At 37.0% G+C, this 26,874-nt stretch overlaps 2 protein-coding genes across 4 annotated transcripts in view; one reads left to right on the top strand and one right to left on the bottom strand.

The window, feature by feature from the left end:
* Positions 1 to 6,636, bottom strand: part of LOC150092290 (glycogen debranching enzyme) — a 461,626-nt gene extending 454,990 nt beyond the window's left edge. The window contains exon 1 of the mRNA XM_090414998.1: positions 6,498 to 6,636. The gene's annotated coding sequence lies outside the window, so the exon portion shown is untranslated. The remainder of the gene's footprint in view (positions 1 to 6,497) is intronic.
* Positions 6,637 to 6,696: 60 nt separating this feature from the next.
* LOC150092289 (coiled-coil domain-containing protein 130 homolog) overlaps positions 6,697 to 26,874 on the top strand; it is a 115,851-nt gene continuing 95,673 nt past the window's right edge. For all 3 annotated transcript variants that reach the window (XM_090414952.1, XM_090414951.1, XM_090414950.1), the window contains exons 1-2: positions 6,697 to 6,830; positions 17,836 to 17,969. In XM_090414952.1, the coding sequence (XP_090271078.1) occupies positions 6,828 to 6,830; positions 17,836 to 17,969 (137 nt within the window). In that variant the 5' untranslated portion in view covers positions 6,697 to 6,827. The remainder of the gene's footprint in view (positions 6,831 to 17,835; positions 17,970 to 26,874) is intronic.

Genomic DNA, 26,874 nt, shown 5'->3' with positions numbered 1-26,874 from the left:
TTATCAGTGCCCTTGACCATGTTATTTAATCCGAGTCTCGGGTCTGGTTTAGTCCCGAAGGCGTGGAAAGAGGGGAAAATAGTTTCACTGCATAAAGGAGGATCCAAGACTATGGTTGCAAATTACCGACCGATCAGCATATCAGGAGTCGTTGTCAAGGTCTTGGAGAAAGTAGTCAAGGGAAAAATACAGGAATGGATTGATGAAAATGAGATACTGTACAGAGAACAGCATGGCTTTGTGAGGGGTAGATCATGCCTCAGTAACTTGCTCAAGTTTTATAACAAGGTGACGGCTGAACTGAATAAGGGAAATGAGTTTACAGTGATACTGCTGGACCTGGCAAAGGCGTTTGACAGGATACCACATGGAATTCTAATCTGTAAACTACAACATATGGGAATGGATATAGGGTTGGTGAGATGGATAGCTGGGTGGTTGATGGAGAGATATCAAAGAGTAGTTTATTCAGGAGTAGAGTCCAAAAGACGGCCTGCGACTAGTGGTGTGCCACAGGGTTCTGTTCTTGGACCACTGCTGTTTAATCTGTTCATCAACGATATAGGGAAGGGTCTAAGTGGGACAGTTCATTTGTTCGCTGATGATGCAAAGTTGGGTAGGGCGATAGTGAATGCAGAAGATGTCAAAGTCTTGCAAGATGACTTAGATCGATTGGAGTTCTGGACTAAGGAGAATGGATGTCAATTTAATGTGACAAAATGTAAGGTTATGCATTTCGAAGTGAAAAGATTAGCAGCAGTATACCACATTGGTGGAACTGTACTCCAAGAGAATGATGAGGCCAGGGACTTGGGAGTGTTGGTGGATAGGGAGATGAAGTTTAGGGGGCACACTGCGAAAGTAGCTAAATCAGCTCATCAACTCACTTAGTTGTTGAAAAATACCTTGATGAGCAGAAACAAGCAAGTTATTGTACCTCTGTACCGAGCCCTGATAAGACCTCATCTCGACTACTGTGCCCAGATTTGGTCACCTCGGTTCCTTCTTGATGGGGAGGAGGTGGAGAGGATCCAGAGGCGAGTGACTAAGATGATAACAGGTCTATGGAATGAACCATATGAGAACAGGTTGAAGATTTGTGGGTTGCAGAAACTAGTTGATAGGCGGAAAAGGGGAGATATGATTGAGACATTCAAATTGCTAAAAGAATTCTATAGGATTAATTCAGAGGATATTTTTGAGATCAGGACTGGTGGTAGGAGAACTAGGGGACACCCATGGAAGCTGGGAAAGAGCGTGGTTAGCAGAGGTGTTAGAGCTGGGTTCTTTACTTTTAGAGTGGTAAATGAGTGGAATAAGCTGCCAGAGTCTGTTGTGGGTGCCATGACAGTGAGCAAGCTCAAGGCAAGGTATGATAGATACTGTGAGAATGTTGAACAGTTGTGTGAACATGATGTTTAGGGCCTCCCTCGATGAGTCTAAGGACTCCCTGGAGTAGCCCGTAGTAATAATAATAATAATAATAATAATAAACACTTTGCATCCATGGCAACTTTGATACATATACACATCAAGGCTGTTTAAAAAAAAAGAGAACTCAGAATATCAAAAGATATTATCAAAGCAGGCAAGAAAATTCCAATGATTTTTTTTCTTATGTAGATAGTAGAAAAAGGAAATCGTTATGAAAGAATAAACTTCATCAATAAAGTTTGTGGTAAAGTAACTATTATAGAAGAACTAAATGAAGCTATTTAGTTATTCAGCTTACTAAGGTGGCTCACAGTAGTCAAATAGAGAGCATCATTGGATAAAGAGCTGTGGGATTAGAGGTGAATGAACACTGATGTAATGAGTAACCTAGATCTGAAAAAGAAAGTTGTGGGATTCGATTGGATTTCTCCTTGCATTTTAAAGAAGTGTGATAAGGAATTGATGACACACTTGATTTAGTTATTTAATAGAGAGCCTTCCCTGGAAAAAATATCAATGAAGTGAAAAACTAAAGTAATGATATGTCACAAAGGCAACACACAGACAAACATTAAATTAAAAAGCAATTTTCATTTTGGTGTATCAATTATGACTTTGGAGAACTGGTTAGAGCTAGAGAACAGGATGGGATGAGTAAGAATATGATTCCTTATGAATGTCAGCACAGGTTTGTTAAGTATGCATATATTCTGCAGTATTTCTTAATTCTGGAAAGTATTTGACAGGTTGCCACATGATTATTTTTTTAAAACTGTGACAAACAAGTGTATATAGTGTATTGGCAGACAGGATAAAAGAAAAAAAATTTTTTTTTTCTTCTATCCTGGAATGGTGTTTGAAAGCAGTGTTATAAGTGACAAAGCAAGAGAGAGACAGGACTCTTTGCTTGGAATATTTTTGTGCTGCCCACAAAAATCTATAATTATAATAGATCAGTGCTGATAAGGTGGGCTAAGGATTTTTTTTTTTTTACAATTTAATTTTTTTTTCTGTTTATTTTTATATAGTCTGGAAACTCAGTGGTAAAGACCAAACATGGAACATTTTCAAGCCATTTCATGTCTCCAATACACAGAGTGGTGGTCTCACACCAGGTGCTGAAATTCATCTCACACCTAAAGATAATCATATCATCAATAATAAGGGTGAGATTTGATCCTGCAGCTTGCAGGTTAGAGAGTAGGTACATTAACCACTAATTAGGCTGGCAAATTGCCTCAGCCATCACTACTCAACCTGTTTGGAAATGATATCTTAAATAGTTTAGACAGAGGGAATATTTATTTGCTGAGGATGCAAACACAGGGATGAGTTTTCAGAAATGCAGCTGATGTGGTAGCTCTTCTGGAAAGTATAAATCAAGAATATGAAATATCGATTCAATAAAGTGTTTTTACACTGTGGAATTCAGAGATGAGGCAAGAGATCTTGGAATGATAATGAACAGAGCATTTAAATGCCAAGAGAACATTACAAAAGTAGTGAAGAAACCTCACTGTCTTCGCCAACCAGGAGACTGTATCCAAATCCATTGCAGCTTGTCCAGCTGTAGAACACTGCAAAGGTGATGAAAGCAGCCAAACCTATCTTTGTCAACCAAAGCGGCTATAAATTCAAATCTGAAAGTGGTAAATCTGAGATTTAGAAGATTTCTATAATGATGTAAAAAAAAAAGTCCTAGAAAAGCAGCACAGAGATAAAATATTGTTACTACTACTACTCTGAAGACTCAAGGCAGAAGGCCTAGATTTAACCATTATTCACATTGAACTGACTTATTGACAAAGCATTTGTGAATGACTATTGGCAATTCATTTCACCTATTCACCACTCTCTGACCAAAAATTCTAATCTTCTAATCTTGCTAATCACACTCTCAACACAGTTTCTAGGAGTGACTCCTTGTTCCCTCCCATCCTGTCATGTAATGAAAAAAATGATCAAGTCAAATATTCTGATATTTATGACTATAGATGATAGTGGAGTGCCACAGGGATCCGTTTTGGGAACATTATTGTTTAACTTGTACCTTAATGACATTGGGATCAGCTTAACTGAAGATGTGCAGCTGTTTGCCAATGAAGCAAAGTCATAGCACCAGATGTTGTGGCCTTGCAAGAGGATCTGAACAGACTATGTGAGTGGGCAAATAAATGGAGCTATCAGTTTAATGTTGCAAAGGGCAAGGGCCTGAAATTAGGTGGGCAAGGTTGGGATACAGAGTGATAGCATACTCAGGGTTTAATCTTTGGGGTGAGGGCCAAGTTGAGTAGACGATTTGAGAATACACACTACGCATTGCACATATACCTATGACTGAGCATCTGCAATGATCACTAATTCATAAGTAGTACAGAAATAGAAGACACGACACAACATAAATAAAAAAAAAAATTAATTTTAATTAGGTAAAGATTTCTGGAAAATTTTCTAGTTTTTTTTCCTTTTTTGGGGGGGAAGGAGGGGGCAGAGCCCCTTGGCCCCCCCTATGGATGCACCAATGATACAGAGTCTACAATTAATGGACAAATTTTGAAGGAGATGTGATATCTGGGAGTAATGGCGGACTGAGACTTTAAGATTGGGGATCATTTTGCTAAAATGCCATGGGTATGGATGTTTGTGATTGCCTGTGGAAATGCTAGTGGTTGTGGTGGGAGGTAGATGGCATTGATCATTTTGCTAAAATGCCATGGGTATGGATGTTTGTGATTGCCTGTGGAAATGCTAGTGGTTGTGGTGGGAGGTAGATGGCATTGGTGTAGCTGATTGAGGCAGAGCGTTGTAGAGATGGTGCCCTTCCTCGATGAGTCTTTGGACTCTCTGGAGGTGTCATGTAATAATAACAATAACAAATTGTAAGAACATCCCAATGATTATGTCAATAATGAGGATGACATTGACATGAAGCAATGAGGTTATGGCTCCTTGTATAAGGCTTTGATCAAGACATATATGAACTACTGCACACAGATTTGGTTGCCTGGTTTTTATAAGAATGAGGATCCAGAGAAGTTTACTAGAGTTAATATCAGGAAGGAATGCAACTGAATTTACAGACCCTTGTGAAGAGGAGAGAGGATATGATTGAGACATATGAGTGAGGGATTGTTACCAGATTAATGTAGAGGAGATTTTTCATAAAGGAGAGAGAGAGACATTGGTAGAACTAGAGGCCATCCTTGAAAGCTGTATAAAGAGGGTGTGAGTGGTGGATTGAGAAGCAGGTTCTCTGCATGAAGAGTGATTGGTGAGCAGTTGCATTGCCCTGAAAACGTGATAAGTGCAGAAACTATGAATGGATTTAATGTATGGTTCAATAATCTTTGTGCATAAGAGAGTACAGACCTTCTTCAATGTGTCTTTTGATTCCATGGAGGTCCATGCTGACAGACAAATCTAATGTAAATCATATTCTTGGTTTCATTCTTCACCCAATATTTCAAAGTGTGAATGTGAAATATTTTCAATTAGAATGAGAGATAGTCCTAGCAAGTTTTTTTTTTTTTTTTTTTTTTTTTGTTGTTTTGAATAATCAGTAAGTAAATTATATTTGACAAATTATATTCTTGTAAATTATAATGTACTTCCTGGCAAATAGATAAAACTCACTATAATCTGCTGTGACTAATTCATAGAATCCATTAATTAGTATTACATTACATCCCATGGCATCCAAGGACTCGCTGTGGGAGTCCTTGGATGCCATGGGATCCACGCAACCTGCTGGTCTACACTATATGCTACATCAATGCTAGACTATCTAGCTGTCCATTAACAGTACTTTTTGTGCTCTCTGGCTGATGTTTTTATTAGAATGTGACACCTCCAAGGCTCATCGCGGGAGGGCACTCTACTGTACTTTGCTATATAGCTCAATTCTCCAATTACGACGGCGTATTTTTGGTCTGTCAATTGCGTGTGTTCCCATGACCGATTTACCTGTACACGAGAATAAAACCCGAATTTTTGAAAGCTGCAACCTGCGTATGCGATCAGATAATTCATCTTCAAAAGAATTCGTCCATGTATAAAGATTCTGACGCGAGAATCTAACTAAGAACAGTTAATACTTGCGAAATATATTATGTTAATATCGGATTTATAAATTGCCAATGATTGCTTGCAACTTCTGTCTCAACAATTTGGTTACAAATGACGCGATTAAGAAAGAAAAAAAAAAAAGGAAAAAGAGAAAAAAAAAAAACAGGGGTCCAGTTAAGTGGCATTTCGCATGCTCCGACAAGCATGCGCATTTATTGCTCACACTGAGCCGCGGACAGGCCACCCATTAATAGATGCGCACAGCGCAACCATAAAAGGTTACGGGAGCATTTAAGGCCTCAGACATATATAATATTAGTCTAGCATTTTTATATAGCAAGTTGACATTAATTAGGAAAGGAGCTTCTGCATCAAACAAGACGGCTTTTATATATACATGCATGCGCCTACATATACTATCAAATCACGTGATCCAGCAAACACGCTACAAAACTTCGGTTTACTACAGGAGAGCAGCTATACAAGAACTCGCAAATAGATATTTCAATTTATAATTAAAAAACAATAGTATGAACTGCTATATTGAATATTGTGAACTTATTGCTGAAATGAATTTTAAGAGAATAAAAGCTCTTTCTCTCTCCCTTTGACTCTTGATTTTGATCATTCTGTCCCTACTCGAAGAAAGCAGGAAACCTTAAAATATTTTGTTAATATAGGAAGCGCCTTCACATTGTCTCAATATATAGAGACAGGTTCATTTTTATCAACTGAAAAATTCATGCCCTTTGGATTATCAATTTATTATCCTCCCACATTCTTAATCATAACCCGCAACATAACCATTAATTTCTTCTAAATAAAAACTATGAAACTTCTAAGCAAAATACAATAAAGTAATTTAGCAGGCACACAAATTACACACTGGTTTTTAATTTAAAGATGTATATAATATTAAAAAAAAAAAAAAAGTTGATTAGCTAAACGAGAATGTTTCATTTGTTTATATGCACAATGATTAAGGAAAATGTGTTTACCTTTAGTTCTATTAGTCAGTGATAAAGTTAAGAAAATATTACAGAAAATCAGAATCTAAAGGAGGTATTATTCATACTAAACGTAAAATAAAGGTTGAAAACCAAGGAAAGGCAACGTTTACGATTTAAACAGACTACCTCTCCAAACAGAAGGTCACCTCAACTATAGCGACATCTACGCTAGTAACGGTTAGATAATCGTCGCTCCTGCGTTTTTATTTCATTTATGTGTATGCAGCGTGTGAATTAATTTTTAAGGGTGTTGTTTTTCGCAAGTGTTACAGATATTGATTTCATTTGTGCGATATTAAAAATACGTAACTTGTTAACATGGTAAGTATTGTTTATTACATATTTGAAATCCATGTCTTACAATGTTGACATTATCTAAAAGCATGTTAAATGGCTAATCAAAATAGTCACTTTGTATAATTGCAGGACAGTATTTACTACTCATTTAACCTGGAGAAAAAAGCCTCGGTAAAACATACAGAATTAATTAAAAAATGTAATTATAAAGCCTAAAATTACTTTCCGTAATGTCTCTCCATTATCTCTTGTTAAAAAATACAGAAACTGTTTTCATCCTCCAGTTGCATTTTATTATAAATGCCTATCCATTTCCCCTTATAAAAGTATATTTTTTTTACCAATCCTGCATGTTAGATAAAATCTTATATAGACTCCTTTCTCCGGGTTGTATGTAACTTATATTTCAAGTTTCTTTCAAGGACATTCTCAAAGAACTACATTAGCAAGAAATACACTGTACTTACAAATGAACCAGACGCTCGCATTTTACACTGAAATTTAGTGGCAGCTGCTTGAGGAAAAATATATTGTTAAATAGGCCAATTGAACAAATGAAACAAAATTAACAAACAAAACATTTTTTTTCAAAAATAAATAAAATATTATTTAAAATAATAATAAATGACAGATTAGTGTTTTAACCCTCCATCCCAGATGTTGAAAGTTTATTTTTCACTTGGTTAGAGTATAATAAATTTAGTTTAATCCTTTATCCAAGTGTGAGCAAACAAAGTTTGTGCCTGAAAGTATCTTCAGAACTGGGGTAAGGTGGTACAACACCAGGGCAACTCGTTGCAAAGGTGGAGCAAGCTACCAACACTCCTGTCTCAGTATCTCCTATAATGCAAAACACATCTCCTTGCAGATATGTCTAATGTTATGCATTAAGGGAAGGGCCACTACCCAGACTAGTTTCGACCTTTATTGAGGTCTCTTCAGTGGGAGCCAGGCCCAAGTGGAGATACCAGTAAGGTGGTACAACACCAGGACAACTTGTTGCAAAGGTGGAGCAAGATACCAACATTCCTGTCTCAGTATCTCCCATAATGCAAAACACATCTCCTTGCGGATATGTCTAATGTTATGCATTAAGGGAAGGGCCACTACCCAGACTAGTTTCGACCTTTATTGAGGTCTCTTCAGTGGGAGCCAGGCCCAAGTGGAGATACCAGGCAGAAGCATTAGCAGGTCATCTGGATAAAGGATTAAACTAAATTTATTATACTCTAACCAAGTGAAAAATAAACTTTCAACATCTTTCTCTAAATCCAGAGTAATTTATTAAAAAAAGAAGGGTGGCACACCATTTGGCAACTCCTATAGGTAGAGATGACCTGCTAATGCTTCTGCCTGGTATCTCCACTTGGGCCTGGCTCCCACTGAAGAGATCTCAATAAAGGTCGAAACTGGTCTGGGTAGTGGCCCTTCCCTTAATGCATAACATTAGACATATCTGCAAGGAGATGTGGTTTGCATTATAGGAGATACTGAGACAGGAGTGTTGGTAGCTTGCTCCACCTTTGCAATGAGTTGCCCTGGTGTTGTACCACCTTACTCCAGTCCTGAAGATACTTTCAGGCGCAAACTTTGTTTGCTCACACTTGGATAAAGGATTAAACTAAATTTATTATCCTCCATCCCAGAGCTTGAAGATAACATACAATCCCAAAGACTGAGAATTAGGTGATCACAAATTAAGTCACAGGTTGAAACAAAAAGATGGTCCAATTTAGAATAATCTATTCAATATGTATTTGGTTCCAGCAGATTCTGTTTTTGATGGAAATAACTGTAGTCTGCAGCACCTAATTTATGACTCTAGGGGACTTGATATAATCTTTGTTAAGACAAAGCCACATCTGCTGTTGGCATTGATGGGTCTGTTCAGTACAGGATACCACCCTCCCCAACACACACACACACACACTACCACCCAAGAGGCAGCTAACCATCACACTATAACACACTGTCTAGGAGTGAGCTAACATAAGCAGAGGGATAGGCTATAGTATCGACAATGCTCAGAGGAGAGCCCAAGTCTCTAGGGTTCTAGATATCACTAGAAAATGGATATACTATAAAATAGTATGAGGAAAGTGTTCAAAAGATTAGGTAGATGGAATGAGGAAAGTTGATGAGAAGTTCTGTTTAGTAAGTTTGGAATTTAATTATTTTGACCAACAGCTGCTTAAGTCCTTACAATTAAAGGAAAGCAGAGGAATGGTAGTGGCCTCATTAGTCAAGCAGAACACATAAATGTCCCATAATGTAGAAACAGGGCATCTATGAGAAATCATTCAATGGTAAAGAGGTCATTTATTAAATGAATTGCTCATTTCTGGATGCAATCAAGAATTCTTAAGGAGGTTTTGGGTGGATGTTATCTCAAACGTGAGTTGGGTGAAATTGGGATTCATAACATGCTAAGAGTTTAGTAGGATCTCTGAGAAGTAGCATCTTGAAGAAAAAATAATACAGAGTTTTTTGAAGACTTACATTAGAAGTTATTTAGGTTATGTGCTTATTCATGGATAAGCAGGATGTAAACGTCTCTTCTTGGATATCAACTCGTGAAAATTGTTCTTGCCTGAACGCTCCCTTGTGCTCTGTGATTGGATTGACAGAAAGAAGAAGCCAATGGCAAACTACTTCTGCATATATTTTGCTAAGAAAATCTTATGAACAGCGGCTTCAGTTATTGCGATATGGTGCTGGAAGATGGGACACCCAGGACGAAAGGCATTGAAATAGCTACTGGGGAAAAGCAGAGCGTAACTTCCAATGAAATTAACAAGAATAATGAAGCTGGATCAAAGCCTTTTGGAAGTTCATCTTCTAATAGAGTTAATATGAGAAGCAGATGCCTCTGCTCAGTGCTGGATTTACGTATAAGCTAAAAAAGCTACAGCTTAGGGCCTCGCAATCTGGTGGGGCCTCAAATAAAAAAACAAAAAGACCAGCTGATGTAATTTAAAACAGTAGGGGGCCTCTGGGTTTTGTATAGCTAGGGGCCTCAGCAAGTCTAAATCCGGCCCTGCCTCTGCTTTACTAATTTACATAAAATAGAAACATGAAATGTATGAAACATGTATACAAGGAAATACTGGAACTGATAAAGAAAGAAATGAGAAAAACTCAAGTTAAGATTTTAGGAACCAGTGAGCTGAAAAGGACAGGAATGAGTTACTTTGATACTAATGATTTCATGATGTATTATCCTGACATGAAAACCTTCAAGGAAATCAGATTTATCACTGCTGGAATACCAAGGTTCTGCAGTCACACCCATTCTTTTCCTCCTGTACATCAGTGACTTTCTCTCTCTGGCTTCAAATCCTATTCATAATTTTGAGAAACCCTCTAGTACTCAAATGATTGAAGCCTTAAGATTGTCTATAACCATTGACTTAAATACTTATCTCCTCACCATTCTCAGATGGAGTAAAAGATGACATGAATTTCAATGATCTTAAAACTCAGGTCCGTCTTATTATTCACAAGAAAGAATCTGCCTCACTCTTACTCACTTTTGATAATGTTTCAATATAATTTCATGACCTTCTTTCTTTTCTTTGGCTGACTGTCTCATCCAGCTTTGAACTTGCATTGAACAAACTTTGGAATATTGTTCTCAAACTTGAGGTAGTTCATGCAAAATAGTCCAAAAAAATTCTTGATGATATACCAAAGAGAATTGACTACTTACAGTAGTGAACAAATTTATCCAAACAAGCCAAATTTTTCAACACATTCATGACTCAAAAACAAATTGCCAAGGAATGTGTGGTGTTGGTTTGGATACTGCTAATATGATTTTAAAGAGGTTTAGGGACACGGGTACCTTTTCTCCTGACAGAAAATGAAAATTTGAGCAAAAAAGGAAAACTACATTTACTCAAGATTGTTTACTAGTTAGGAAAAACAAAATGAATCCAAAACGAATCCTGCTGTAGACTTAAATAGAGACATGGCAGTTAGTGCCATGTCTCTATTTAAGTTCACATATCTAATGTCATATCAGAAACATTAATCTGCGATTAATGTTTCTGATATGACAGTCTTTCGAAGATTGTTGGAAGCAGGGAGGACTGCACTCAGACCAAAAAAAAAGAAACAACTATTGATGAAGGCTATGCATAAAAAAGAGGCTCCAGTGGACAAAAGTATACAAAGATTGGCCTGTAGAGAAGTGGAAGAAGGTCATATTCTTAGATGGGAGCCATTTCTTTGTCCAAGGAGTGAGTACCCTATGTTCTCAAGTCGCTGAGAAGACTTCTCCCACCCACCTTCATCAAGCTTCATCTTGGGCCTGTTGACAGTATAACGAAAAGTGACCAATACATAAAAATATTGGAGAAAAGAGTGGTCCCACAGATCCAGAAAGACAAAGAACTCATCTTTCAACAGGATCTCGCTCCATACCACACTTCAAAAAAAGTGAAAGAGTTCCTCAAAAATCACAACATCCAATTGCTTCATTGGCAAGTAACTCTCCTGACATTAACCCAATAGAAAATTTGTGGGCCATATGGTGAAAAAGAAACTTGGAAAATTGAATTGTGATTCAAAGAATAATTTAATACATCCATTATAAAAGTATGATTCCAAGATGCACAAATAAGAAAATGTGTTCTATGTTTGTAGAATTCATGCCTAAGCTAATTAATGAACTTATTAGGAACAGAGGAGTATATATAAATTATAAAGTACATTTTTATACTTATATTCTTGCAAAAATAAAATTTTTCTATGTGAGTGTTCAGATTAATTTGTTCACTACTGTGGTAGGTGACCCCTCTCTCACAGACTCCCTTCAGTCTCTTTTCCCATGGGTGCTCTGTTCCTGCACTATGCCTTTTCTATGGGTACTTTCATGTGCGCTGCTCTATTGAATTGGCCATTACCATTCCTCCAGATGTAATTCCTCTTCTGTGAATTCTGTCAGATGAATACAATGAATTAATGAAAACATAATACTCACTGTACTCCTTTCACACAAAATACAATGAATCTTGTATAATTATTATTATCTCAAGACCCCATGAAGTCAAAGACTCATTTAGGAGGTCCTTTTGTCATACACACAGCTCATCATACCACACCTTAAATCTAATCTGCTCAAATCTAATATCCAACCCCATCTGCTCATGTTTGACTTTCAACTTATATGCAGTAATCTATCAAAAGCCTTTGCAAAATCTAAGTACACTATGTATCCCTCTCCTCTATCCAAGGAAGCCGTCACCTTATTGTAATAAGTATGTAGATTACTAAAACATGACCTCCCCTTAGCAAATCTCTGCTGTCCATCAAAGATAATGCCATCATTGTCAACCCAATTCTGGATCCTGGTTCTTACCATCTTCTCCAACAACTTGGAGAAGATGGTAAGAACTTGGAGGTGTTGTGGTTAACAACTTAACCACAACACCTGACACACGATAAGCCTATAATTTGATGCTCAAGTTATATCAACTCCTTTATGAAGCAGCACAATCTTACCCTCCTTCTACTCCTTTGGAACTCAACCCGGTGCAAGACTCATATTAAAAAAATATGTCTAGTCAGGTGTCAACTCCCTAGCACGTTCCTTTAGAATACGTGGTGATATATTATTAAGTCCCACAGCCTTATTAACATCAAGTTTGCTCATTCCCCATACACCTCTTGCTTGCTTATAGTCTCTCCTCTCATTCATCAACTGCTCTCAATCTCTCCATGTCACATTTACAAGAATGAAAGATCTTTATGAACTGCTCATTAAGTATCTCCACTCTATCTTCCTCTGCAGTTGTCTTTATACCATTTTCTCCAATCAATGTCATTCTTTTTTTTTTTTTTCTTTCTTTTTTTTGCTAGTTACATTGGAATTAGTTATTACAACTTCTCTTATGCTGCCTTCATAATGCCTTTTTTCTCTATATCACATGCTTAATCTTTTCATTCATCCATTTCATACCTTCCTTATTTAACCTTCTGACCCAAGCTGTCTCCTGAGTTCCTCATAATCACCAGCCTTGTAGTTCCACATATATCCTTTTCTCATAGGTCCTCACACTGCTGACAACCACCCAGGTAATTACTTCATGGTCACTTTCCCCGACTGGAGGGTGATTGGACACCTCATTTATAATTACATCCTCTGATGAGATGATCGAATCCAAGACCCTCTATCCTCATGTGCTCTCTGTCTATCCTCTATCCTCATGTGCTCTACTGTCTGAGGTAGTTGTCCCTCAAAAACTTAAGGAACTCGTTTTCTTTACTTCCAGTTGCTATCTCATCATTTCAGTCTATACTGCTATAACCCTTTTCTTATTTGCTTGACTAATTTGATTATATATTTAATAGTCACTACCATCCACATTACCAGGTCTATAACAACATCCAACTAAATATTTCATTCTATTCACCTCTATCTCACACTGTACTGCCTCAAAACCACTGGGACTATTTCCCTCTTGCATCTCTACTTTGTATGGACATAACTCTTTCTCTATCATCAATAGTACTCCTCCTCCCTTTTACCCTTTCTATCTCACGAAACACATTATACCTTTCCATCTCTATTCCTGTTAGGATGTCGTCCTCATCCAACCATGTCTAACTTATTCCAACAATTTTTGGGTGAACAGACTCAATTAATGCAACCATTTCATTTGCCTTCTTTCTTACACTTCTAGCATTTGTATACAAACACAGCAGCTTATTACTGTATGTATAGCTAGTTCCACTGATACCGCTTATTTGATGTGACTTCTCCATGCTTAAATTGAGCCATTTCTTTTTCTCCTTCTTAGAACCTCCTTCAAATCCAAATGTGTTCCTTTGATCCCAGGTCATTCCGTTCCCTTTTTATGTACATATCCTCTTGGAGTATCTACCTTTCTCATGCTGTGTTCCTTTATCCATCCTGAGCCTCCCCGTTTCCCTGTCTGTCTTGCACACCTTTCTCTATATCCATACCGCTCGCTTCTTCATTTATAACTACCTCTTCAATCTCTTGAGTCTTACTTTCTCGTTCTTCCACATTGCTTTCCACTTAATCAGATTCATTCTCTGCACTCACTTCTTTACCTTCTAGCAGCAGTCCCTCCACACCATAACCACTCAAATGGAGGCCATTGCTCCTATACAGTTCACTTTGTCCTTCAAACTCATTCTACACATTAACAAAGTGCGCTCCTTTCTCCTCACACATTTCCGCTAACATATCATTCATAATCCTTACTCTCTGCCTCATCTCACTTCTCTCATATCTGGGCAACATGCTTACTACCTTTCCTATCATACTATTCTCTTTTCCATCTCAACAACCTCCCAATATCTAATTCATATCTAATGCCTCAATCACTCTACTCATTCTACCTCCAGTAAAACATACTTTGTGCATCCTCCCACTCACGGGTCTTTCATTACCTCTTTTATACCGACATTGTTTGTTTTCATCATTTTCACTCTTCGATATCTCGAATTCTCTTAATTCATCTCTTGCCTCATCTTAACCAACTCAACTTTTCAAATCTTGCGTCACATTTTCGCTTTCATTCATTCTTTAAAATTTTTGAACCTAGCGTCACACTTTCGCTCTAATTTATTCTCTCAATTTTGTTGCCAGGCCATACACGCTTGTTTGCAGTCGACGCCTAATGACTATTAACTGTATAGATTTTAGAGAATATGCATTCCTTGTATCAAAGACTTGGTTCATTGATTAGGGGTTTATTGGCCTAAGGACAACTAAGGTCATATACTGTATCATGCAGAAAGGTTATAGCAGTACTCAAGATAATGACTATCAAAGGCATCTCAGTATAGATATCTCTAAACTTCTCCAAATGACCTACAAACAAATAAAAAAACTTTTTTCCTTTAATACCCTAAAGATAAACTTCTTCTCTTAATGCACTTGGAGTACACCAGATTCCCTATTCTTGTAGTATTTTCATATTTGCAGGATTCATTACTTGCTGATATCCACCAGTCAAAACACGCAGATGTGGCAACTTTTTTAGGTAAAATTTATGAGCTCTGCATTACTTCAACCTTGGCATTTTTAGGTCTGGCTCCCACTGATGAGACCTCAATAAAGGTCAAAACCAATCTGGGTAGTGGTCCTTGCCTTTAATGCATAGCATTATACATCTCCACAAGGGGATGTGCTTTGCATTAGGGAAAAATACTAAGGAAAGTGATCGGAGCTTACTCCACCTTTACCACGAGTTGCCTCAGACTTGTACTACGTGCAGGCGCAAACTTGACTTACTTGTCTGTTTGCTTACTTTGGAAAAAAAAAAGGATTAAAACCTAGCTTATAAAATTGCTTGGTATCTTTACACATGCAGATTTTATCTGGTTTCTGGAACCTGAGAAGACTTGTCTTGCCAAATTTCATGTTTCTACAGTATCCTTTAAACCTTTGTAGCAATGCAAACATCCTTCATATTGTCACAAACAACTAGCTTTACGTCTCCTATTTTTCACCAGAAAGTATCAGAATTAGTCTAAATACTAATAAGTCCTAGTCAGGTGGTATCTCCAACTGTGTTCAAAATCTGCACTCCATAATGTTGTGTTTATATAGTTTATCTATCTATATATATATATTCCTGAAGATAACCTTGATGTAATGGTCAAAACATGTGGGATAAGCTTATTCAAATTATTTAATTGAAACAGCATTCATTTAATAAATCTGATATAATAAGCATTGTTCACTATACATGATATAATAAGCATTGTTCACATTGAAAGAAAGGTGCCTAACTTGCCATAATCATCTTCCCTGTAATTCCACATATATTCCCTTCTTAACTGAAAATTCCTTATTTTTGGCAACCTCCATGTGGAGTCAAGACTGCTCAAACACACTTCCCAGTCAGAGCCACTGTGGTGTGGCTACGTTGATTATGGACAAATCCTGTGTTGTCACTAGATTCAGCACTTTCAAATCCTTAGTCCCCACCATCACATGCTGTTTCAAGTGTTATCTTTTAGTAGGTTTATAAATTCCATTTCCTTCCTTCCATGTGATATTTTTCCTTTCCATTCTACAAGCCCATAGTTGAGGTCTTCTGTAATAATTACTTGGCTTGCACTCATTATGCCAATTTGCTGTTGCATGTCATTGACATCTTCCTTTGCATCTTGTTGCTATACCGGCAGCCAGCAATATATTTTGCCCTGTTGTCTCTCTCTCTTACATTAAATAGTCTTAGGTGTTGTACATTCCACACTCTGTCTTCCTGCTGACTTCCTATTCTTTTTGGTTGCAGTTTATCTACTGCCATTAGAAGTACCCCTTCCCCCATCCTGTTCTCTATGATGCTTGAAAATACTATATCCCTGCCATCCTGTCTCTGTAATTACATCATCTTCGATTAACCCCAAGTCTCGTTATGCCTATAACTTTTGGCCAGGTAGCACCAACCGCTGCCAGGAACTCCTCATTTTCTAACTTTTGACATTAGTATACAAAAGAGTGTATCTCCTTGTGTCCACAACTGTCTTTACATTGTGTATTGATCTGAACATTCAATATTGTTAGAAAGACTACATTCGGTATATTTTGGTCATTCCAACATATTTACCTGCAAGCCTCCCCCCCCCTCACCACATACACACACTAATAGCTCTAGTTTCCCTGATCATACACCTCTTTATTCTCAGTGAACAATGCTTTCTGCAGCCACCTGTCTCCAAATCTATTCAAGTATAGTCTATCAGTCTTATGTGTTTCCATCTATCAAATTCAGCCCATATGTTAACAAACTGCATGCCATTCATTCCTCTTATACACACACACACACACACAGCTCACTTGACTCATTTGTAATCATGCCACTCCCCTTTCTCAGCTTATATATTATCATCATCATCATTATTTCCATGGAGTCGGGAGACTAATTGTGGAAAACCACACTAACTTTTATATGCACAAATCCTATCATACCTCTTCTTAAACTCATTCACTGCTGGGTACTCACAGCTGATTCTTACAATCTATTCTATTCATTCACCATTCTCCACATAAAAAAATCCAGTCTGCACACCTTTACTAACCATGCTCTTACACATCATCTGCGATGACCCCTAGTACTCTATTTTCCATATATTGAAAATTTTTCTTTGCATCAATTTTATAAAACCTCTTTGATATCTTATAAGTTTCTGTCATGTCCCCTCTTTTCCACCTATCAACTAAATTTTGTAATCCTCACATTCCACAGACCTGTCACCAACTTGTTCACCCATCTCTGAATCCTTCCTACCTCCTCCTGATCCCCAAGAAACCCAGGTGACCAAGTCTGTGCACAGTAATCAAGATGCAGCCAAATCATAGCCTCATAAAGAGGGATAATAACTTCCTTACTGTTACTTGTTATATCTTTCGACATCCAAGTAATCCTTTGAGCTATTTTAGCAACTGTTGCAATATGTCCTCTGAACTGCAACTATCTGTCCACCATTATTCCCACTTCCCTAGCCTCATCAATTTCCTGCAATCCAGTGCTGTCAGTGTGATACTGTGTGTGTGCGCGTGCGTGCACGCGCCCTTTTCAACCCGAAATGCATAACCTTACATTTTGCAGGATTAAATTGATAATCATTATCCTTTATCCACAATACCAATTTATTTAAATAAATTAAATTTGTTAAATTTTTTTGTTTTTGGTAATGTTTGTCAACATTAAATATGAATCATTAATATTTTATTCAAGTATTGAAGTGGCATGAAAAAGTTTTCTGTTTGGTCTGTAGAACAGGCTTTCTGGGTTATTTAACTCTGCTCAGCCATGACTAATATACAATGGTTTTACAACCTGATGGGTGTAAAGCCATTGTTAAACCATTCTAACAGTCTCATCTGCTAGAATAAAAAATGTTATACTGAATCACTTATTAGTGTAATGTCATCAATTTCAGACCTTTTTTGATTATTTGTTCAGTAATTGAAAGCAGTATTTTAGTAGATAGCTACACTTCGTGTCTTCCTAAATTATAATTGGTTTTATTCCTATTACAGGCAGAGAGAAAGGCCGTTAATAAATATTATCCTCCAGAATGGACTCCTGACAAAGGTTCAGTCAATAAATTTAGGGGTACCCATCCTTTACGTGAAAGAGCTAGAAAGCTTCATATGGGCATTTTAATTATTAGGTAAGAAAGTAAACTTTTTTTTTTTTTTTTTTGTAGTTATATGGTATTTTGTGCTGAATAGTATTGCTCAATCCTTAAGTATGGGTTTCTCGTCTGTGAGAATGAGTGTATATTTTTCTTGTTTATGCTCCCACCTTACAGTTTCCTTTGTAACTAGAGCCCCTCTCAGTACTTCAAATAATTGTTGTTGCATTGTTAATCTTGTAGTGTATAGTCTTGTTGGTCTATATTTTTGTTGCAGAGAAACCTTACATCATTTATGACATTTTATTACAGTTTGATATAAGCCATCTGACAAATTGATCTGTGGTCTCACAGGCATGTTTTTTTTTTTTTTTTTTTTTTTTTTTTTTTTTTTTTTTTTTGCTAGTTTAAAATATGAGATTTGTTACTGTTTTTAAACATAAATAATTCTCATCCAGGACTGATGTTTATCTGCAATTCTTTCAGGAAATTATAAGTAAATAATTAGATGACTGTTATGATGAAGATTTGAATTCCAGAATGAAAATTGAACAATGAATTGAATTGGCGTAGATAGAACATGGACATTAGACGGTGTGTGTTAATCGTGTCATAGTGTGTAGTAGGAGGATTGGTTAGGGAAATGGTGAGTTGTGTAAGGGAGTAAAGTGCCCTCTCATGATAAGTTCAAGAACTCCTTGGAGGTGTCATGTAATAATAATAAAGATGACAACAGTAATAATAAAATAAATTACACACATTGCCTATGATTACAAATTTGGAAAAGGCACTTAATTATGTATAGTATAACAGGCTGTCAAAATTGATGGAAAATTAGAATTGACTGTAAAGCTAGAAGACTAATCAAGAGATTGTTTGATATCCAGAATCATAATAAAAATATAGTAAAATGAATCAGCACCAAAGGTATAAGGTTGTACACTATAATTTTTCTTTTTAAATCAGAAGATGCACCTTTGACTATGTTGTATGCAGATAACATCATGTTGTGTGCAGAATCAAGAGAAGAAGTGGCAACCAAACTGGAAAGTTGGAGGAAGAGAGAGGTATGAGACTGAGTAGAAGTAAGGCCGAGTATATGCATTGCAAAGTGGATGGCAGCTAGGAGACAGATCTAGAGCTGGAAGGAAATGTCATCAGGAAGGTTAGTGACTTTAGATACTTAGGTTTAACAATGAAAGAGGATGGTGAGGCTGAGAAGGAAGTGGGATGCAGGTTACAAGCAGGATGGAGGAACTGGAGAGAGATGGCTGGAGTGCTATGTGATAAGAGGGTGCCGATCAGTATAAAAGGCAAAATTTACAGGACAGTAGTGAGACCAACTATGATGTATGCTTTTGGAAACTGTGGCCCTGAAGAAAAATAACATCAGCAGCATTGAGGTAGCGGAGATGAGAATGCTTTGGTGGCTGTGTGGTGTGACCAGAAAGGATCATCTGAAAAATAACTATGTAAGGGGAACCGTGAAAGTTACGAACTTAGGAGCAAAGATACAGGAGGCAAGGTTGAGATGGTTTGATCATGTGATGAGGAGGGAGGAAGAGTATGTGGAAAGAAATGTCATGCAGATGGATGTGCAGAGGAAGAGGAAGTGGGCAGCCAAAGAAGAGATGGTGGAGGAGGACCTGAGGATGAAGAACTTGGATGGGGCTACAGCCCAAGACAGGAAGTTGTGGAGTTGACTCACCACAAACAGCGACCTACTTAAGTGGGAAAAGCTGCAGAAGAAGAATATCTGCATATGTAGAGAATGCAGTGAAGGAGGAGTAGTGACTATAGATGGAGTACAGATACATATGGCATGCTTGCTGATAATATAGCTTTATTAGCTGATAATGAACAGGATTTAAAATATAAGATGGAAGATAGATTTCTATTGAATATAGACTCAATATAAATACAGCGAAAAATGAAATTGTAAGTGAAAAATTAGAGATAAGGATGTAGGTTACAAATATGAGGAAGAATTGCATTGCTGTAACAAAAGAAACATTAAAGAAAAGGGGTCATTTATTACAGACAGCCATATGAAAAATATTCATAAAAATATTTTGTATGGACTGCATCATTATATTGTTCTGAGACTGGTACTATTATAGCAAAAGCGTGGACAAGAAGGGAAGCCTTTGAAATATACTGTTTCAAATAATTAGGAGTAAATAAAATAAAATATAAATTTCCAAAAGGAGATAGGTAGAATCCCTTTAGCTATAACTAACTTTTTTGGGAATCAGTAGGCAACCAGTCTAGCTAGGTTCATTACTAGTGATAATTTGAAAGTGTCAGAGACAAGGGTATGGCATACAACCTTTTTATTTATGTATTTATTATTGTTATTATTTTTATGTCAAACCCACACATGAAAGATTTTTTACCATTTGTAGGATGAAACCACTTCTACCATTCCATCATCTTTCTACTTCGTTCTTCTTCTTACTCTCTTGCCTACAGCAAGAGAGAGAGAGACAAAAGAAGGCATCTGAAGGTTGCAGTCTGGAGAAGACACTGAAGGAAACTGTTCTGAAGAGCAGAGGTAAATACAATGAAAGAGAAGGAAGCAAAGTTAGTTCATTAAGTTTCAAGCTTGGCAGTGAATGGATGTTTACCAGCAGCTGCTTGTGTCCTTACAACTTTTGAAGTTATTCCTCTGATGTCTTCTTCCATTTTCCATTTGTTCAGCAAAACAAATGGAAAAATATAAATTTAAAAATACATCTAAGAGAAAGTGATTAGAGTGCTCTGTGAGAAAGGGGTCATCAGCTAATTAAATTGTCTTCTTCTGGATAGCATCAAGCATTCATTTAGATGTACCATCCTAAATGTGTGAGACTTTTGAAACTCTCTATCACCCAAAATCTTTACAGCAGTCCTTCAAGAAATATTTAATAATATAAACTGGACAAACCTTGATATTAAAATTAATAACAGAAACTTAACACACCTAAGATATGCAGATGATATCATAATTTTTGCAAACACTCCAGAAGACCTTCATACAATGATAGAAGACCTATATCATGAAAGTGGAAAAGTCAGTCTAAAAATAAACAGCAAAAAACTAAAATCATGTTTAATCGTTTTGTAACACCAAAAAACATAATAGAAAACAATTTCTTGGAAAGAGTCTCTTCATATACATACTTAGGTCATCGCATTGATCTTAATTGTAGACTCCAAAAGGAAATAAATAGGAGTGTTCAACTTGCCTGGAGTGCATTCAGAAAATTGAAAAGCATTTTTCATAACAATGATGTCCCACTCTATTTAAAAAGGAAGACATTTAACCAATGTATACTTCCAGTCATCACATATGGTTGTGAAACTTGATCTCTAACAAAAGCACTGGCAGATAAACTAGCAACAACTCGAACAAAAAAAAATGCTAGGCATCACATTAAAAGATAAGAAGCAAAACACCTGAATAAGAAGCCAGACTCATATCATTACATCATTCTTCACCATAAGCGCGACTAAAATCAAAATGGACCAGACATCTATCCAGATGAGCAATGGACGACCATACTAACGAACTGAATTCCAAAAGAAGGGAAACAAGGCCTAGGATGTCCTAAAAGAAGGTGGAGTGATGAATTGTCAAATTTTGTTGGGGAAAATTGGTCAACCATTGCCAAGAACAGAGAAAGGTGGAAAGAACTGGAGGAGGCCTTTGTCCAGCAGTGGATAATGGCTGAAAAAAATAAGAAGAATAGTTGTATAAGTGAGAATAAAAAATATATATACCAAATTTTCTAGATGCTGAAGAATCATCATCATCAAATTCCTGCCATGTACCCTCAAGGGGTGTACAGGATATGACAGTACTAAATGAAAAATTTACATCATTACTAACTTCCTATCTACAATTTTCCTCCAGATCAGTCTGTTACTTGTCAAGACTCCAATATTATCAGATATTATATTTCTGTCGTCTAAGGCACTTGGTACCGTATCAATCCACCTATATCTTGGTCTTACCTCTGGGTCGTTTTCCTGCCAACCTGGCAGAGAACACTTCCTTTGCCAATCTTTCCTTGTCTATTCTGTTTAAATGACCATACTACCTGAGATTAGCTCTGCTAATGCATTCCTGGATGCTGACAATGTCAAGTTCTTTCCTAATATCCTCATTTTTAATATGATATTGCCATTGATGCGATCTGTTCATGCCTCTAATCTTTCTCAGGACTCTCATATCTGAGGTCTCTAGTCTTTGGTCAAGTGTTTTACTTCTGACCAAGCTCTCAGATCCATAAGTTAAAACTGGTTTGAACACTGTCTTGTATAGCTAATTTAGTGTTCCGACTAATTTCTCTCTTATTCCATATGAATTTATTCAATTGACTTCCCACCATACCAGCTTTGATGATCCTGTTGTCTATTTCTATATTTAATTTACCATCTTCAGTAAAAATTGTGCCTAATTAGCTGAAATATTTTACTTGTTCTACAGGTTCTCCATTCACAACACAGTTGACATTTTCAATGATTCTGCCTATTTTCATTGTCTTTGTCTTTTTATTGCTGACCTTCATACCATATCTATTAGAACAGCTATTCAATTTAGTCAGAGAATCTTGCAGGCTTGTAGCGGATTTATTTAGAAGTATAACATCATCTGCATAAAGCAAAGAGCTGACATTAGCATCTCCAATTTTGATATCAGGTTTAATACCACTTTCCTTCATAATGTGATCCATATAGATAATGAATAACAGAGGGGATAATGTACATCCTTGTCTCACACCAGATTTAACATTAAACCATCTTCCTGTACTTCAATTCTAACTACTGACTTACAACTCAAATAAAGACTAAGTATTGCTTGATATAATGCCCCATTGACACCATATAACTGCAGCGTATTGAATAGCTTCTCTCTTGGCACATTGTCATATGCCTTTTACAAATCGACAAAACTTAAATACAGATCTTTGTTATATTCCCATGCTTTCTCGACTATCTGTCGTAAAGTGAAGATCTGATCCTGACAGCCTCTATTTGGCCTGAATCCAGCTTGTTCTTCACCAAGCTTTTCTTCCACAATTCTTCTCAACCGTTTCTCAAGTATACTTGCATAGATCTTGCCAGGAATACTCAGTAGGGAAATACCTCTATAATTCTCACATTCAGTTTTATTTCCCTTTTTTATATATGGGTACTATGAGAGCTCTACTCCAATCATCGGGAATTCGTCCCTCTGTCCAGGCTTTCTGAACTATGCAGTGCAGCCACTGCAAGACTTTTATACCACCATACTTCAGCGTTTCTGGTCGAATATCATCTACTCCTGCTGCCTTTCCACATTTCAAGCCTTTGATGGCTTTTTCTACTTCAAGTATGGATATGTATTCCTGACTGCATGCCTGGTCAGTGTTTTTTATCACTGTGCTATCATCACTGCTTGTTTCATTTAGCAGTTTTTCAAAGTAATTACTCCATACTTCAAGGATATCTTTTTCTCCTGTTTTCATGTCACCTTTATCATCTCTAACTCCTTTTACAGCACTCTTTCCTCCATTCCTAAGCTTCTTCAACAACCTCCAGAATATTTTGCCACCTTCTTGATATTTATTTTCTATATTCTTGCCAAAGTCCTCCCATGACTTTTGTTTAGCTATTTTTACACACTGTTTAGCTTTCTTACATTTGTCTCTGTATTCTGTAAGAGTAAAAGCTGACTTATTTGCCAGGAACTTTTGATATGCTTTCTTCTTTTCCTTCACTGCCTCTTTAACTTCCTGTGTCCACCAGGGAGTTCTGATTTTTTTATCCTTGCACACAACCTCACCACATGCCTCTCTGGCAGAACCAATCAATGTTTTCTTCAGAGTTTGCCACTGAATCTCCAAGGTTTGATTCCTGTTCTCAAACTCTTTCATTTTCTTTTCAATAATCTTTCTGTATTTTAGTCTACAGTTAACATCTGAGAGCTGCTCAACTTTTATTCGCTTTAAAACTTTCTTACATATTATTCTTTTCAATATGAAATTCAATTTTATCCTGCTCAAGACTAAATAGTGATCACTTCCAATTTCAAATCCTCTGTACACTCTGGTGTCCTGCACCAGGGAGTAAACATCACTATCAACAATAACATAATCAATGAGACTTTTCTTATTCCTGGCCTCTTCTCTCCATGTGAATTTGTGCACATTTTTATGTTGGAACATCGTGTTAGTAATAACCAGTCCATGTCCTGAGCAGAAATCCAACAGATATTTGCCATTATTATTAGCTTTGCTCTTTTCTCCAAATTTTCCCAAAATATTTTTGTATGTCTCACAATCATTTCCTACTCTGCTATTTAGATCCTCAACAAGGACCAACTTTTCCTTTTTCATTGTGTCAGTTGCTTTTTCTAGTGTCAAAAAAATTCCTCCACTTCTACCTTAGTAGAACCTTCTGTGGGACCATAGGCACAAATAAGTCTCATTGTCCAGTTCCCCATTCTCATATTTGCCCACATTACTCTACTTGAGACTGCCTGCCATTCAAGAAGATTAGCCTCGTATTTAGTGTTGAATACTATGGCTACTCCTTCTTTTCCTTGATTGTCATTGCCTGAATATAACATTTTGTATTTATTGCTCAGAAAGATCTCACCAGTTTTGGTCTTTTTTGTTTCAGTCACTCCTATTATGTCGATCTGGTACTTATCTAATTCCTCAGCTAGCTCCATTTCTTTGCCATTCAGGCTTCTTACGTTGATAGTACCGATCTTTAATTCTGGTGATGTTGAGTTGGGGTTTTTTCAGATTTGTTCCAGTAGCTGACTTTTCGCTGTTCACCCTGGTTCCCTGGCGAAAACAACGGGGGCCTTGTTTAACCGGGCGATGCCCCAGCCGGCATGAAATTTTGTCATGTTGTACCATCATTTTTTATTTTGGTTTAACCAATAAGAATACAATTTGGTCGGCTAAATCCCAAATTGCCAGCCCATCCTCGTTCGTTTAGTATCAAAGTAGATACCCAACAGGGTGCACCACAAGAAGGTGAGGATTGGACATTAGGTCAGAAGCCCTGGTCAGTTCTTCGCATTCCTTTAAAGGCTATGTGGAGGTCTCCTCTCAATTATACAGCTTTGACCCTTATCTTTCAGATTGGAAGTACGTTGAAAGTAATGAAATCCATATTGCTGGTCACTGATAAGTTAGTGGGCTTACATGTAGTGAAAAAATTGGCTGATGATGATGTTCAAGGCAGGATAAGATATGCTTGTGTTCTGGAGCACAAACTTTTGAGTGCAATAGGCAAGATGACTTGGTGTTTGAACTATTCAGGATTCTATAGAAAGACTATAGAAGGCATTAGGAGAATGAGAACATTATTAAGAGCATGTAAAGGTGAAGTTGCAGTGATTATCCTATTTGGCACCTTTGGCTTTAATCTGGTTAAATAAAGGCTTAGAACAATTCCTCCAGTTAGTGACCAGAATTAAAAATATAATAGTCTAGCATTATATAGAAAGTTTTACCACTAGGTTACAAATAAACAAGAAATAATTTCTTGTCAAATATAATATAAAAAAAAAATACATTGTGGAAGCAGGCATTTTTACCAGTACTGCATATACTGTAAACTTAGAGTAAAGTAGGGGGAGGGAGAAGCAATAAGAAGTCTTACATAAAATAAAACAGTTGAATGAGAACACTCTTGTGAAAAAAGTTGAAATTCATAGACTGACTTAAACTGATATACCATAGTTGCGGATGTACCTTGATCCGCGTGGTTAGCCTAGTGGCTATGCGCTTCGCAACCATATGCCTGGGGAAGGAGTGTCCTAGGTTCGATTCCTGTCGGTGACGCGAGGAGCTGAAGGATCATCCTCAGCCATAGCCAAGTTAGCCAGTCTTAGGCGTGGACAGCAGGGTTTTTTCCCCAGTTTATTTTGGGGTTTTTCATCCCACAAAGCAGGCAAACTGGCCTTGAGAACTCAACACTACAGGCCATAGGATACACCGGGGCATAAGGCTGACCACCTTATCCTGTAAACAGAGTGAGGTCCGATGATCAATGGACCCTCGACACTGCAAGGTAAAAGAGGGTATAAGGAAGATGATGATGATAAATTATCATAAATAATTGAACAGATAACAGAAATGTTGAAGAAAAAGAATTAATTTATTACAAAAATAGATGACAGGTGCATTGGATAAAGGGAAAGCATACATGTGGTATATTTAGATTTTGCTAAAGCCTTTGATAGATTGCCACATGACAAGCTGAGAATTAAATTGGAACAGATGGGGTTGATAGTAGATTAGTGCATTGGATTGAAGATTGACTGTCTGATAGGTATCAAGTTGGTATTGGGGAGTGATATCCCAGAGAAGGAAAGTCATCAGTGGTGTGTCCCAGGGGTCTGTTTTGGGTACATTGTTGTTTAATTTGTATGTGATATATTGACTTATAGACAGGCCTTAACATTGTTTTCACAAAGTGAAACTAACCAGTTATGAAGACAGCAGAACTAGTATGGAAACAGCTGCATGAGGCAGTTTACCATTCTCATCTCACTCTGCTGTCAACAGGGTGAAGGAAGTAGTGAATAAATGGATGATAGCATCATCATATATTTAATTATTACTGTCTATCAGTTCATAACACAATCCTGAGTAACTTCTCTCTTATAAGATAATTATGCTTGAAAAATGATAATGCACTTATTCATTTTCTGTCAGTGGATTGCAGAATAAAATGGTGATATCAGTAGTCTTCTGCACTCCTCAAGTCGTAAAGGATACCATCCTATTCTCAACTTGAAAGATGAGAATACTGACCTTATTGCTTAAGGGAATAGAGGCATTTACACATACAATGCTTCATATCTCCAGATATACCTTTCAGTCATTGCCACATTAAATTCAAGCTCTATTAGGATGTGAAGATATGATACCAAGGTTGGGGTTCTGATTTTTTG

The sequence above is a fragment of the Typopeltis vanoorti genome, chromosome 26, assembly GCF_054136105.1.
Source record: "Typopeltis vanoorti isolate ZY-2024b chromosome 26, IOZ_Tvanoo_1.0, whole genome shotgun sequence".
In the NCBI taxonomy this organism is placed as follows: domain Eukaryota; kingdom Metazoa; phylum Arthropoda; class Arachnida; order Uropygi; family Thelyphonidae; genus Typopeltis; species Typopeltis vanoorti.
This window is presented reverse-complemented; position numbering and strand designations above follow the sequence as displayed.